The sequence below is a fragment of the Sus scrofa genome, chromosome 10 (assembly GCF_000003025.6).
Source record: "Sus scrofa isolate TJ Tabasco breed Duroc chromosome 10, Sscrofa11.1, whole genome shotgun sequence".
In the NCBI taxonomy this organism is placed as follows: Eukaryota; Metazoa; Chordata; class Mammalia; order Artiodactyla; family Suidae; genus Sus; species Sus scrofa.
Window position 1 is genome coordinate 46227081 of NC_010452.4, and position 16569 is coordinate 46243649.

Below are 16569 nucleotides of genomic sequence, written 5' to 3' on the forward strand. Positions count from 1 at the left end.
TGCTTCTCTTGTGCAGTCAGGATGGGGAACCATTGCTCGGCGTGAAGCCGAGAATGAATCTGTCAAGCTACCCTTGTATGTTTATTAGCTTAGTATGCAGAGCTTGGCTGGAAAATTATCCATCAGAATTTAAAAATCACCCATCAAGATGGTGAGCCAAGGAGCAGAACTCAGGTACTTAATGATGCGAGGTAAGGAGCTGTAGGATGACATGCTTCCTCATATTCAGATGCGAAGCTAGAGTGAGTAGCAGATCTCAGACAAGCATTTTCACAGTAAGGCCGTCAAAATACTATGAGCCACTCCAGAAACACAGCAGGTCTGTGAATGTGGCTTTGCCAGAGGGGCCGCCAGAGGCCCTATTTTGTCCTCATGAGCTGCCAGATGTGTTCGGAGGTAGCTAGGTGAGTTTGGAGCCCACCTGTTCCCACAGTGAGGGAACTTCATGGCACCAATGCTAGGGGTGTTGGCGGTGGCCTCTCGAAGCAGAGTGGCCTCCTGCCTGCCACTCATGTGGCCCCTGAACACCCTGTGTCCCCTCCCTGCAGAGCAAGGCCAGTTGTTACTGTGGAAGCCCAGCTTCTCCTGCAGCCAGTGATTATCAATCTGGAAAACAAAACCTGCCAGATTCCAGAATCTACAGCATCTGTGGCCTGGTGAGTAAGTGCTTCTCATCCTCTTGTGGGGACTCAGATCACCTGCGGAATCCTGTGAACCTGTAGCATCTGGCGGGCCTGAGACTACTTCTTTTTTCTTTTCTTTCACAGTCACATCTGTGGCATATGGAAATTTCCAGGCTAGGCATCAAATTGGAGCTGCATCTGTGGTTTACAGCCTTGGCAACTGTATCTGAGCCATATCTGCGACCCACCCCACAGCCTGTGGCAGTGCCAGCTCCTTAACCCACTGAGCGAGGCCAAGGATCGAACCAGCATCCTCAGAGACAACATCGGGTCTTGAACCTGCTGAGACACAGTGGGAATGTCTGAGACTACACTAGAAAAAGCTCCAAGAAGGCGCTGATGCTGTGGGTCTGTGCATCACATTTGAAGGGCCAGGAGTCAGTCTTTCAAAAGAAAAAAATAGTCTTTCTGACACGATGCCAACCTTTTGCCATTTATCACATGAAGGCTCTTTCTCCCAACTACAGACTCCAGGTGAGATGAGAAGCATAAAAACACTTGAGAAAACTCCTGACAAAGGAAATCTTGGAGATCTCTTAGATTCTTGGGCCATAAAATGAACATGAACCAAACCGAAAACTTATAATAGTCTGATGAAGTTCCCATCCTGGATCAATGGTAATAAGCCCCACTAGTATCCATGAGGACTCAGGTGCAATCCCTGGCGTCAGTGGGTTTAGGATCCAGTGTTGCTGTGAGCTGCAGTGTAGTTTGCAGACACAGCTCAGATCCAGTGTTGCTGTGGCTGTGGTGTAGGCCAGCAGCTGCAGTTCCAATTCAATCCCTAGCCTGGGAACTTCCATATGCCGTGGGTGAGGCCCTAAAAAAGACAAACAAAAAAATCAAATAAAAAATAAAAAATAAATACCCTGATGCTTGCATGTGCTTATGCTTACGGACTTTTCAGACGTACATATTGCCCGCCCCCCTTTTTTTTAAATCATCAAGCTTGGGTTAAATTACTGTTTCCTATGCTAAAAACATGTCAGTTTTGTAACATCGCATGTACAAATCAGGAGGTAAACATTATAAAAATAAAGTTTGTGGGAGTTCCCGTTGTGGCTCAATGGGCTAAGAAACTGACTAGTGTCTATGAGGATGCAGGTTCTACTCCTGGCCCTGCTCAGAGGGTTAAGGATCCGGCACTGCTGCAAGCTGCATCATGGTTTACAGATGCAGCTCAGATCTAGTGTTGCTGTGGCTGTGGTGTAGACCTCGGCTGCATCTGTGATTCAGCCCTGGAGCTTCCGTATGCCACAGATGTGGCCGTAAAAAGAAAAAAAAAATAGAGTTTGTGTCCTCAGCTATATTTTTGTGGCCACTATCTTATCAGGAAGAGCAGAAGTTCCTTTACCTGTGCTGTAGGAGAACAAGCTTCTGAGAATGTTCCTTCTGAATCTGGCCAGGTCACCTGAAGGGACTGGGAAATGGAACTTGGCTGTAGCACAACTCAAGAAAATGCTGCTTTGCTTCTCAAGCTGTAGATCTTCTTGGGTCAGAGGTCTGTCATATTGGGTTGCCTTGGGGTGTATTCACCGAAAAATCAACACCTATGGGAGCGTTGGAGATTTGCCCCTGTTTTCTAGAAGATGTGGGCTAACTCAGTGTGTTTGGTTCCTAAGAATCTCAGAAAGCAAAACATACTGGTTCAGACTGAGAAAAGTTATCCCAGCCAGTTTCAGCCTGTTGCTGGTGGCCTTTGGACAGGGGTCCATTCTGGAGTCAAAGCCTTTAGGGTGAAAGATGAGGGCTGAGAAGAACCCTGAAGAAATCTTTGCAAGTATTCTTGGCTGGGACCTCTCAATCTGGGAGGCTTTTCTTCTCCTTAACTAGCTTCTGAAAGTAGCTGGGAAATGCCCTTGAGCACATTTTAAAATGGTTTAAAACCATAAAATATTATAATGAAAGCTGATCCAGGAAAATATGTGGAAGAGCCAGCATCTCTCCTTACCCTGCATGAAATGAACATGAAATGAACCGTGAGTCCTACTCAGGTACTTATTAAAACTTCAATGATTTCTCCAAGTAGTCCTATGTTCCCTCATTGATAACTGAATGGACTTCTAGAGTGAATTCTTTAAAATGTGTGAGTATGGCTCTTATAAAAAATTACAGACTAGATCTTTTTTCCTAAGGATTTTCAGGTTTTGGAATATTTTGTACAGTTTTAGTGTTTTTAACACATTATGAGATCCATTTGGTTTCATGAAAGAATATTACTTTTTAACAAGAAAATGCCTTTCTTTTCATGAACCCTTTTTGCATTAAATCAGATTACTAAGATAAAACACACTTTTTTTTATGTGGGCAAAAGCACAGTATGTGTCTTTACTTATTAGATTCCATTGCATGCATTTTCTGAAAGATGTTTCATTTTCACATGCAAACATTTCAAATGGGTGACTCAGGATTCGAACATGGAAATTAACAGTGGGTTCCATTTAAAATGTGTTCCTCGGATACTTTTAAAAACTTATTATAGGAATTTAGCACAGTTTTTCCAAAACGATTGAAGGGCTTTTGTTGATTTTTTTTCTGTAATTTTTGTCTGTATTTGATATAAACTTGTACATGTGAAAACGATTAAGTAACTGGGAAGCAGTTCTCTATTTCCACCCATTTCTGTGTCTTTCAAACAGCTGTATAGTTTTATAAAGTTGCTGCTACTTGCATTTCTAAGCTAGGAAAAAAAAAATAAAGCCAGCCCATAAATATTTAATTGTTGGAGTTGCCCATCATGGCTCAGTGGTTCACAAATCAAACTAGCATCCATGAGGACGCAAGTTCAATCCCTGGTCTTGCTCAGTGGATTAAGGATCTGGCGTTGCCGTGAGCTGTGGATGTAGGTCACAGACTCAGCTAGGATGCTGCATTGCTGTGGTTGTGGCGTAGGCCTGCAGCTACAGCTCAGATTTGACCCTTAGCCTGGGAACCTCCATATGTGGCAAGTACAGCCCTAAGAGCAAAAAAAAAAAAAAAAAAAAATATATATATATATATATATATATATATATATATATACACACACACACACACACACACACACACACACACACATATATGCATATACATATATATATATATAATTGTTATGGAATGAGGAAAATAAAAACTAGTAAAAAAATTATTTTAGAAATGTAAAAGTTCATACCTATCCACTTTTCAAATCTTTAAAAAATTTTTCAGATATGCCTAATGTTATGTAAAACCTGATATTTGCTATCATTGAAAAAATATTGAATTGGTTAGACTGAATAATGTATTGCTTTGGGCTTTCAAGTCCTGTTTCACATTTGTCTCATTCCTCCTCTCCCATATGTGGCTATGAACACGGTTGCATCACAGAATTGTCATTGCTTTGGGTCGGGACTAGTGTTAAAGGACTGGTACCGTCCCGCCTGCTGACACACTGGAAGAGGGGACCACCAGTTTCATCTAGAAAGTATATGATGAGGGATCTGGGCCGATTTAACGGGTTTTATTTTTTGTTCCAATCAGACCTGTTTTATCTTGACATGATAGTTTGAAATTTTATCTATCTTACATTTTATTTATTTTATTTATTTACATTTTATCTTACATGCTAGTTTGAAATTTTAATTCTAATAATAATGCACAGCTTTCCCTGACAACCCAAGTGTATGTTATAGTTAGGCACAGTCCTTTGAGTACCTAATTATCTGTCATATAAAACATATGATGTATATGTGTGTCTCTATATAACATCACATCATATAATATAGTTAATATAAGAAAATATGTGTTTTTCTAAATTCAGAATGAATATTTCAGCAAAATTTTTTGTTTTGTTTTGTTTTTTAGGCCCACACCTGCGGCACATGGAAGTTCCCAGGCGAGGGATTGAATCGGAGCCGCGGCTGCCAGCCTACACCAAAGCCACAGCAATGCCAGATCTGAGCGGAGTCTGCGACCTACACCACAGCTCACAGCAATGCCAGACCCTTAACCCACTGATCAAGGCCAGGGATCGAACCCGCATCCTCATAGACACAAGCCGGGTTTATAACCTGCTGAACCACAATGGGAACTCCAAGGTTTTCTGTTGCGATCAGAACAGAGTGCTTTGAAAGTTTTAATTTGGCAACTCTTTTCTGCTAAAGTCATCTATAAACCAACAAGTTAAAGTTGGAGTGCTGTGATAACTCAGTAAGTTGTAGCAGTCATTTAAATTTGTATGAAAAAGCTAAAATCATCCACTTGATATAAAGGGAATGGGGGAGGGGGGACGAAGAAAGACGTGTAGAAAAACACTGACGTCTAATTCATAAATCCAGAGAAGCCCTTCAGATGATAACATCATTTTTCGGTCAAATACTTTTCACAGAGGAGATAATGTGCACATTCATAGCTTTAATTTATTTCTTTTGCAAAAGTTGTATTGCTTTTCAGTTGTGTTAAACAAAATACTGTGTGGAAAATTATTTTCATCTCTTTATATTGATAATTTTATTGCAAATAAGAATTTACCTTCTTCAAGCTAATGCGTGTTGTCTATGCAGTGTACTGATGAATAGGAAAAAAAGGTCAGTGGGCAATTTGAGCACATAAGCAAGTACTTCCAAAAGCTGCACACAGAAACAAACTGCAACTTTGAAAGCCAGACCTTCTACAACATTTAAAGATATGATTAACTATTCATCTTTCTTAAATCATTCTAATGGAAGTAGCAGTGGGCTGAAATTGTTGATTTCTCTGGGGAGGTGGTGCAAACACTTGTAATAGCAGAGACATCTCAGGAAACTTTTGGCCTAATGGTATGTGGCAAATTATTTACCCTGAAGGGAGACAGTGACAGGTCACAGGAGCTAGATGAATCCCAGATGTGACACATCTTCATTATATTTGACACAGGAAGCTGACACATAATTAAAGCATGACTAGGGGTTACTCACTCCTTTTAGATTCTGTAGAAAGAGTCAAATCACACTAGAATATTTCCTAGTAAAAACGTGAAGACTCTCATTCAATCATACTTAAGTATTTTCTTTTTTTAAATGTTATTGGAATGTAGTTGACTTATACTGTTGAGTTGGCTTCAGGTGTACAGCAAAGGGGATCAGTTGTACGTATACACACAGCCATTCTTTTTCAGATTCTTCTCCCCTATAGGCCATCACAGAGTGTTGGGTAGACTTGCCTCTGCTCCACAGTAGCTCTGTGTTACTTAATCAATTTTGTATAATGTGGTGTGTATCTGCCAATCCCAACCTCGCAATGTACCCCTCCCTGAAACGTTTCCCCTTGAAGTATTTTCTTATAGGTTTAGTTAGAAATGTGCAGAATGCCCTTTGGAATGCTGGCTGTTAGGACTTGACACGTCTCTGCAGGGAGATGAGCACATGCAACGGTCAGGCGGAGACCACTGCTCAGTCCTTTTTCCCTCCACGGCCACAGGACAGGCCCAAGTACAGGTCATCCTACAAGCCACTGCAGGCACCACCCTGGATTGACTTTAGGGCCTGCTCAAGACCAAACTGCAAAGGTCTCTCCTGCACGTCCACCCTCTTTTTATTGTCCTTTTACACTGTATCATTGTGCCCACCTAGCCTGAGACATTTTCTTTTTCCCTTCCCTTCTCTAGTGTCTCGGCCTCACATGATACCCCCGCAAGGAACTGCTCAGTTCCCGTCTCCTAAGCAGAGAGGATTATGGGTTAATCATACCATGATGCTCCATGCCTCTCAGAATTAAATCCAATTTTTTTTTAATTGAAATGTAGTTAATGTATAATATTACATAAATTACAGCTGTGTGGTCTAGTGATTCAGCATTTTAAAGGTTCTACTCCATTTATAGTTATTATAAAATAAGTACTCTCTTCCTCATGATGTGCTATATGTGAATTTCCCAGGCTAGGGGTTGAATCAGAGCTGCAGCTGCCGGCCTACATCTCAGCTCACAGCAATGCCGGACCCAAGCCATGTCTGGGACCGACACCGCAGTTCACAGCAACACCACATCCTTAGCCCACTGAGTGACACCAGGGATCGAGCCCCTGTCCTCATGGATACTAGTCAGATTCATTACCACTGAGCCACAACAGGAAGTCCTGTGCAATGTATCTTTGTAGTTTATTTTATTATTATTATGGGGGGGGGTTCTTTTTAGTGCCACACCAGCAGCATATGACAGTTCCCAGTTTAGGTGTCAAATCAGAGTTGTAGCTGCTGGCCTATGCCAGAACCATAGCAAGGCCAGATCCAAGTTGTGTCTGCGACCTACACCACAGCTCACAGCAATGCCAGATCCTTAACCCACTGAATGAGGCCAGGAATCAAACCTGCATCCTTATGGATCCTAGTCAGATTCATTTCTACTGAGCCACAACAACAACTGCTATAGCTTATCTTATACCTAGTAGATTGTACCTCTTAATCCAGAGTCTTTAATGCAATTTTTGCTTTTTTTTTTTTTTTTTTTTTTTTTTTTGCATTTTTAGGGCCACACTCGTGGCATATGAATGTGCCCAAGCTAGGGGTCTAATCGGAGCTACAGCTGCCAGCCTACATCACAGACACAGCAACACTGGATCCTTAACCCGATGTGCAAGGCCAGGGACCAAACCCACATCCTCATGCATCCTAGTAGGGTGCATTAACCACTGAGCGATGAAGGGAATGCCCTTTAATGTGATTTTCAAAGTCCTGTTCCCCACCCATCCCCCGAGCCAGCTTGGTGTCCTACAGTGCCCCATCCTGCCCTAGTGCTCCAAACACCCCCGATTCCTTCACGTTCCTCAAGCTGGGGTCGTGTTCTTGTTCACTTCCAGACTCTGCCACTAGCTGTTCCCCCGCTGTTCTGCCCAATTCTTCACTCCTTGGCACACGAGAGACACTCAGATGCATTTCTTGAATAAAGGCAGCAAGTAATTGATTAATTAATCCATTGATTAAATCAGTCAACCTCTAGTAATATTTTCAAGTAGGACCTTTCTAAGTAATAATGTCACCTTTTTAAAATTGTATTAGAATTGTGGCCAAATGGTGGAATTTGATAAGTACATATCAATCAGTAAATATATTTGTTTAGTTGTATGTGTGTGTGTATAATGAGAGTGAAAGAAGTATAGAGGAAAAACAACACATCCATTTTATGAGGGTTGAGGTGAAGGAAGATCACTACATCATTATTATTATTGTTGCTGTTATTATTATTATTATTATTATTATTATTATTATTTGCTTTTTAGGGCCGCACCTGTGGCATATGGCAGTTCCCAGGCTAGGGGTCAAATCAGAGCTACAGCTGCCAGCTTACACCACAGCTCATGGCAATGCCAGATCCTTAGCCCACTGAGCGAGGCCAGGGATTGAACCTGCATCCTCATGGGTCTTAGTCAGGTTCATCAACCCCTGAGCCACAAAGGGAACTCCAAGATCACTACTTTAGATTCAAAACTTTATTAACCAGTAAATTATTGACTGATTTTCCCTAGCTTTTCTCTAAGAGTGTGTGCATCTGTGACAGGCCAGAGCATTTCAAACATAATACGTGAGTATATTTTCATTTTTTCTACTCCTAGACCATATTAAGAAAAGTCAATAATAAGCATTGCACTGCATGGACCATATAAAACTTTTCAAGATCTCTTTGTCGTTACCAAGATTTCTATGATAAATATGGGAACTTCTCCATAAATATGACTTGAATCAGTGGTATTATTGTTGTCTGTAAATACAGACCTAATCATGGGGAAAAATGACTTTTTGTATAAAATCACTGTAGAAAAAGGGGTTTTTGGTTTTGTTTTGTTTTTTTGTGGGTGTTGTTTTTGGTTTTGGTTTTGGAGGGTTTTTTCGCTTGGGGAGTGTTTTATAAATTTTTGCAGCTTGTGTACTGTTTTTGATTCCAACTATGGGAAAAAAGAAAAAAAAGCTCCCTGAATAAGCAAGTTGAAATAGCAATTCATACCTCTGATAAAGCACTGCATTCACAGAATACTTTTCCTTTCTGGATTATATTTGTTTTGTTTCTGTCCTCCAGGCCTGTCTGCCGAGGTGCAGTTAGATTCCCTGAAACAAAAAGGGGCCGTTAAACGCACACTCTTCCTTGATAACCATCAGTCACATCGCATCTTCCCTCTCGTGGTAAAGGGGCAGAAATCCCTCCAGTGCCAGGATTTTACCGTTTACCTTCGGGTAAGTGTTCCAGAATCACCTTTCTGGCCCCTGACATTCAGACCCCAATTCAAATCCACATTTCAACCATTTTTCTTCCTGTAACCATCATAGCAGTGTGCAAAGACCCACATCCGTTTTCACTTTATAGGAGGAAACTTTCTTTTAAGACCACACACACCTCTGCCAATGGCATATTGCTACTCATTCCCAAGGCTTCCTCTTGTTTTGAACACAGGCTTGGTCGTGGTACCAACTCAGGTGGTTTTCATTTCTAACTGCCTCCCCCGCAAAAAACAAACAAACAAACAAACAAACAAAAACATAGAAAAGAGAGACACAGTTTATTTGAATTTTGATCCTACGTGAGGGTGTTTGGCCAGATTTTTACCAACATGCCTGTCTGAGTTAACTCAGGAAAGGGGTGAAGCATTCAAAGGCTTTATTAAAATTAATTTATATTTTTAAAACAATGCATTTTTTTGAAAAAACTCCCAAACCTGCCATGAAATAAAAAAGCCAAAATGTAGGAGTTCCCACTGTGGCACAGTGGAAACAAATCCGATTACCATGCATGAGGATTCAGGTTCAATCCCTGACCCGCACAGTGGGTTCAGAATCTGGCATTGCTGTGGCTGTGGTGTAGGCTGGCAGCTGTAGCTCCGATTCAACCCGTAGCCTGGGAACTTCCATACGCCATAAAGAAAAAAAAAGCCAAGGTGTGTATAACAATTATTTCATCTTCTTACAAGTTATAAGGCCGTGAGGCCCCTTTCTTTCCATTTGGTTTCCTCTTCGAGGGCATGTAGGAAGGGAAAATCTGCAGAAAGAGTTGACGAACACATTCTGGAATGAAAAGCTGTTGCACAACCCTTGTGGTTCATTATGACTGATCCTGGCACACAGCCGAAGAATGGCCTGCCCACTCCATGGCTTGGGAGTCCCTGTGTGCCTGGACCTTGCTGCTGGCGCTCTTTGCCGTCTTCACCCCTGGGGGATTTCTGGTTATTTTTCTAAGAGAACTCAGATGGGATACAGGTGTTTTGAAGTTCATGCACAACAGGGACTTAAAGAGATGGTAAGAAAGAAAGAAACTCAAGAGGTTTTCTTCCTTGGAGCCCAAGGGGACTCATATATGCCACCAACCCTATCAAAATAAAAAGCCCAGTTCACGAAACTCTCAATGACATTTATTGTGCATCTCATTTTTTTGGCTGTGCAATTTGACCAATCCCGGTGACTTGGTGAAGATCTGGAGAACCTCAAGATTACCTCTAGCAGCATATATTTCACCAAAGCCACGCCTCTAAAGGAGTTCACCTCTGCATATACATTCCTTAAGACGGCCCCTGTATTCCACATCCATCAGCTCTCTGGGGTGGTAATTACTTCATCATTCACTTTCATTGACCAGAGTCAAATGCTGCCTACTTTCCAACTCACATCTTGCAGCCACGTTATGGAACCTCTCTTGAGTGTGTGATTATTTTTCCTAGGACGAAACTGAATTCCGTGATAAATTATCTCCAATCAACATTAGTTTGAATTACAGTTTGGACGAATCCACCTTTAAAGAAGGTCCAGAAGTGAAACCCATATTGAACCACTATAGGGCAAGTGTTGTCACTGAACAGGTAGGTCCTGCACTGACCCATGTTTGATGGAATGATCTCCATCGGGCCCTGGCTGTTACTCCTGGGAATTTAAGACAAAATCCAGCCCCTTTGCTTTTCATTCCTGCACACATGCCCGTAACATTTGGGAGATTTTTTTTCCCGAATATGTTTCTTGAAAACAACTGCAGCATTGTGCTTTCAGAAGCCCTTCCCCTTGTGCGACCAAGATTTAATGTGTTCATAATGCGGCCGTCATGGAAGCAATACAGCCTGTAATCCTCAAAACGTGGCCAGACTAGCATTCTTTACAGACATGCCAGAATGAACTGGAATTGGGCTATTAAGCCAACAAGGCTACATGGGGAGGCTACATGCCGACCACAGAGTTTGGAGCTGGGCAGACTCGTACAGGGTGAAATGAACATTTTGCTTTAATTTGTGGGATCGTTCACAATTTTCAAGGAAAAAGGATGTGATTCAGGTTTTTCCCAGATTCTTCCTGATGCGTATTTGCACAACACAGGCTCACATCTTAGTCGACTGTGGAGAAGATAACATGTGCATTCCTGACTTGAAGCTGTCAGCGAGACCGTAAGTTTAAATAAATAAACTTGTGCATTTAATCTAATGGCATACAGGTGTTTATTTAAAGCTTCTCTGGAGAAAGTATATACTTCCCACTACTACTACAAAAAAAAAAAAAAAAAAGTGGGCTGTGTGAAATTCTCAGGCTTGGCTGCACTTTGGGTTAGCCTGGGGTTTGGGTCGGTTCTTTGTCATCAATGTCTAGTGACATACCCTGCGATTTTGCCTGGATGGTTTTATCTTTCAGCCAAAGTTGGGGGGGGGTTGTTTTTGTTCAAGGTCAACTCATCTGGGGGTGGTTCCCATGGTATTTACTTGCTTCACCATGTGGACAAAGCATTCATACAGACTAGTTCCATCTACACCTTTGCTGAACTGGTTTTTGCAGCACCCCATGACTCAGAGGCATCCTTAAAATGGTCAAAACAATGGAGTTCCCATTGTGGCTCAACAGGTTAAGGATCTGATGTAGTCTCCGTGGGGATGCAGGTTCGATCCCTGGCATCACTCAGTGGGTTAAGGATCTGGGGTTGCCATAAGCTGCAAAAATGAGGCTTGGAGCTAGTGTTGCTGTGGCTGTGACATAGGCCTGCAGGTGCAGCTCCGATTCCATATGCAGCCATTAAAAAAAAAAAAGTAAAATGTTCAAAACAAAATCAATTTTGATTTACTGAAAAAAAATTTAAAGGTGCTTGAAGTAAAGCAGAAGTTGTTACAAAATCAAATAAGAATCAAAGGGCTTGCTGGTTGCTTATAATGGACACTCACCAGTCCAGCACTGGTAACTGCGCTGCATTATGTTGCAGAAAGAAATGGGACTGGGAGGTAAAACATTTTATGGTGGAAAAAGCACGTTCATGCTCATCCCTATCCCCCTCAATCCATTCCCACCCCAGGAACCATCTCACTGCCAGTGTTTGGAATCGTCTCGGTAACTTCTCAAGGGGACATTTTCCAAACTTCATTATTTAGCTAGTGTCCAAAGCAGGAGCTTTGAGCAAGGGTCAAAAGTGAAATGAGCATTTCCAATTGCTGGTTCAATGTGAAGTTTGGAGTGAATCGAATTTCCTCAAAATCCTTGATCAGCTATTTAAAATCTTTTATCTGCCTCTTTCTTCTCCCTTACTTTCCACTTTGCATTACACATGCCTTCCCATCCTACTTTCGAAATCCTCTCTCTCCCTTTCTCCCCACAAGTCTCATCTTCCTCCTATTGGATAGTGTCAGCAGTGTGCTGAAGCTGCCTCCCTCTGACTTGGAAGCTAATTGTTAAATGTTCAGGAATTTTTGCTGGCAGACTGTTAAGTATGTAGGTAGCTTGACTTGATTGCAGTGGGAGGATTTACACCACTGCCATCAGCAGCTGCCACACATCATGCTTTTGTTTATTTTGTTTTGTTTCTGAGAACTGGTTGGTTGTTTTCCTTTTTTTTTTTAATAGCTGCTCCTGCAGCATATTGAAGTTCCTAGGCCAGGGGCCAAAGCAGATCTGTAGCTGCAGGCCTATACCACAGCCACAGCCACAGCCACAGCAGATCTGAGCCACATCTGTGACCTATACCACGGCTCACAGCAACACTGGGTTCTTAACCCATTGAGCAAGGCTAGGGATTGAACCTTCATCCTCGCAGAGACATCATCAGGTTCTTAAACTGCTGAACCACAATAGGAACTCTGGGGGTATTTTACATAGAGTTTTTAAAGGTTACACTCCATGTATAGTTATTACAAAGCATCGGCTACGTTCCCCGTGTTGTACAATACATCCTTAAGCCTATCTTACACCAAGTAGTTGGCACCTCACACTCCCTCACCCCTTTATGCCTCTCCCCCACCACTGGTAACCACTCCTTTGGAGAACTGGTTGCTGATCTTTTACCAGCACACCCCTGGGTGTTTTCCTGCCCTTCCCATCCAGTTTTGATTCTTCTCACCACCCTCTCATGGTGATCCGTCTGGTTTTCATCCCAGTCTTGCATTCCATATCTTCTTGTAAGTCCTTAAATAAAACATGCATGAATCCAGAGACCTGTAGTTCCTCATGATTCTTTTTTAACTGTGTTTTTAGAGATAAGCAGCAAGTCATCATCGGAGATGAAAACCACCTTATGCTCCTCATCAATGCGAGAAATGAAGGGGAAGGTGCCTACGAAGCTGAGCTCTTCGTGACCATCCCAGAAGAGGCTGATTATGTCGGGATTGAGCGCAGCAACAAGGTAATACCTGCAGGTGATCTGGTGGGGTCGGGGGGAGAACTAGGTATATTTTTTGCAGTCAAATGCATGTGAAGTCAAGCCATCTGAGCTCAGAATTTCCTCTTTAATCAAAGAAAACAAGAACGCACCTCATTTTGTTAAGCTGAAGAGCAAGAGCCCAGGAAGAGAGAGGGTCTTCAGTGTTATTGATCCCTTTCTTGGCCAGAGTGCAGAGATGGAGTGGCCAAAGATTGAGACCTGAAGGGGGGAAGACAGCTGTCTGAAAGAAGCAGCCAGCTCTCCAATGTGATCCATCAGCTGCATCCCCAAGCTAACCCCCACCCACCCACCCTGGCTTGTTTTCTGGCCTTTGCCTTGAGTTCCTTTATGCTTCAAGCAGGTCCCGGATGTCTGGTTTTCATTACTGCTTACAGAGGAAGGTCCAACCAATGCCAGCTGAACACTGAAAACAGCCTAGACAGGGGACTGGAGAGGAAACACATTCAATTTTTTCCCTTCTTCTGGGCCCACCTTTTTGGGGCTGGGAGCAAGAAAAGCCAGGTTTTCATCATATTTCCATCCAGCAATGCCACTATTTGTTAAAATGACAGTGAAGTTTTCATCTTCTGTCCTTTCCTTATCAGAACAGGAATCCTTCCACTCAGAATATCCTCAGGTTCTCTATCTACAGAGCAGAAACAGACTCATGGACAAGGAGAACAGACTTGTGGGTGCCAAGGGGGGAGCAGGGAGGGAGTGGGATGGATGGGGAGTTTGGGGTTGGTAGATGCAAACTCTTATATTTAGAATGGCTAAGCAATAAGGTCCTGCTGTACAGCACAGGGAACTATGTCCAGTCTCTTGGGACAGAACATGATGGAAGATAATATGAGAGAAAGAATGTATATGTGTTATGACTGAGTCACTTTGTTGTACACAGAAATGGGCACAACATTGTAAATCAACTATACTTTAAAAATGTAAAAAAAAGAATATCCTCAGGTTCTGCTGGAAAACCATTATAAATACACTGAAAGATAACAGAAGGAGTCCCATGGCTTCAGAGATAGACAGTCTCACAAATAAAGACAGAGACCAAGTTTCACACTTTCAGAGTCAACACTGCACTTCACATCAAAGATGGCACAATGAGTACCATTCGAATTCTTGCTGATGGATGTGTCTATTTAACTGAAATTTATTAAATGTCTGCTACTTTCCCAAAAACCACATGCTCTGGGGAACTTGCAAATTCTAATGATGAAATAATTTAATGAAAAAATAATTCCTCTATAGAGATGCTAACCACTGTTGTGATGTTGGTATTTTAAAGGCATTTGCAAATGTAGGGAATAGAAAATCCTCTATTCATACTTCTAGTCTCATGATTTATGTTTTGGTTGAATTATCTTCTGGATAAAAATAAATAAATAAACAAACAAACCCAGAGGAACAATAATCAAGTATCTCTGACGGTCCCGAAATCATCACAAGTTTCTGGTGAAGAAATTTGTGGGAACACTTCACCTAGGAACACTCACATGCAAACGATGCATAAACAATGATGCTCAAGTGTGTTATTTTTAAAAATGTTTCAGGGCTCCTCCTCTTATATTATGATTTCAATTCTATTTGTGTCACTCCACCCCTGACCTCATTAAATGAAGTATCTATGCAAAACCTTCTTTCAGCAAAATACCCAGTTGACTGTCCTCTTTGTTGGGTGGAAAACATAGGAAACATGGATCACTTCTATCTCCGGCTTTCAGCCTCACAACAGACATTATCCATAATCTCAAGTGAGACCTTAACTATTCCTCCATCATTTTCCCCTGGGCAGAACTTGAATTTGACATGGCGAAGTTACATTCTAATTTCACCTTTGTTTTTGAGCGGTTTGAAAGTGTGTGTCCTTTTTTATTTATACGCGGTTCAAGGTTTGGTTTTTTGTTTTTTTTTTTTTTTGTCTTTTTAGGGCCATGGAAGTTCCCAGGCTAGGGGTCAAATCAGAGCTACATCAACAGGCCTACACCACAGCCATAGCAATGCCAGATCCGAGCCACATCTGCAATCTACACCACAGCTCACAGCCAGATCCTTAACCCACTGAGCAAGGCCAGGGATTGAACCTGCGTCCTCATGGAAACGAGTCAGATTCGTTACCATGGAGCCACGACAGGAATTCCTGTTTTGTTTTTGTTTTTTAACAATCTTCTCTCAAGGGGAAAATATTAGGGATTATCTGATTGTAAGTTTTGTTATTCTTTGGCTGAAAACATCCATCTTTTTGAAAATGTAGATTCTGGTCATCTCTCGTTCTAGAGACTTTAACTTAGCCAGCCCTTATACCTCTTTTCAATGACCTTTGTTCTAAAATTTTCTACAATAAATGCCTATGTGCTTTTATCTCTCTCTCTCTCTTTTTTTTTTCCTTTTTGGCCATATCTGCAGCATGTGGCAGTTCCAGGGCCAGGGATTGAACTCATGCCGCAGTTGCACTGGATCTTTAACCTGCTGAACCACAAGGGAATTCTTGTGCTTTATATTTTTATTATTATAAAATATATGTAACATAAAATGTACCTTTTTAACCCTTTTGAAATGTAACAGTTTAGTGGCACTAAGCATAATCTCCCCCCTCTCCCATTCTGGAGGGAAAGAATTTCATTTTCTGCCATACCTGTGCACCTGCCCACCCTGGAGAGCTCGCACTTGCTCTTTCCTCCATAATTCTACTCTCTGATTCCCTTTAGCTGATTGGTTTCTTTCTACTCACCCTTCAAGCTTCAGCCCAGTCATGGTAGAGACTGCTAACATCCACGAAGCAATCACTCTGAACTCTTGCAAGTATTCAGTCTACTGGATCCTCTTAACAGCTTTTTAGAGATGTGGCAAGGCTATCGTTATCTCTGTCTTATAGTTTAGGAGAAATTCACTAACATGCCCCAAGTCACACAGCTACTACATATCAGAACCACAATTGGCACCTCAACTGTTAGGTCCAGGCCTGTCTTCTTGAATTTTTTTTTTAAATATTGTATTATAGTTGCTTTACAGTGCTGTGCCAATTTCTGCTGAACCGCAAAATGACTCAGTCATACATTCATATATGTAGGCCATACAGTAGGACCTCATTGCTTGTCCATGGTGAATGTAATAGTTTGCATCTATTAACCTCAAACTCCCAGGCCATCCCACTCTCTCCCCTCTCCCCCTTGTCAACCACAAGTCCATTCTCCATGTCTGTGAGTGTTTCTGTTTTGTAGAATGGGTTCATTGGGGTCAGGCCTGTTTTCCTAACCACTGATCTACACTGCCCCCCATCAGCTTAGATGTCACTGCCTCCAGGAGG

The 16569-nt window shown here is 42.0% G+C and overlaps 1 protein-coding gene across 1 annotated transcript in view; it reads left to right on the forward strand.

Annotated features, from left to right (window-relative positions):
• Nucleotides 1-16569, forward strand: part of ITGA8 (integrin subunit alpha 8) — a 170773-nt gene that overhangs the window by 94194 nt on the left and 60010 nt on the right. Inside the window, exons 15-20 of the mRNA XM_021064834.1 lie at nt 549-656; nt 8140-8195; nt 8688-8842; nt 10318-10455; nt 10961-11028; nt 13091-13238. Coding sequence (XP_020920493.1) covers nt 549-656; nt 8140-8195; nt 8688-8842; nt 10318-10455; nt 10961-11028; nt 13091-13238 — 673 coding nt within the window. The remainder of the gene's footprint in view (nt 1-548; nt 657-8139; nt 8196-8687; nt 8843-10317; nt 10456-10960; nt 11029-13090; nt 13239-16569) is intronic.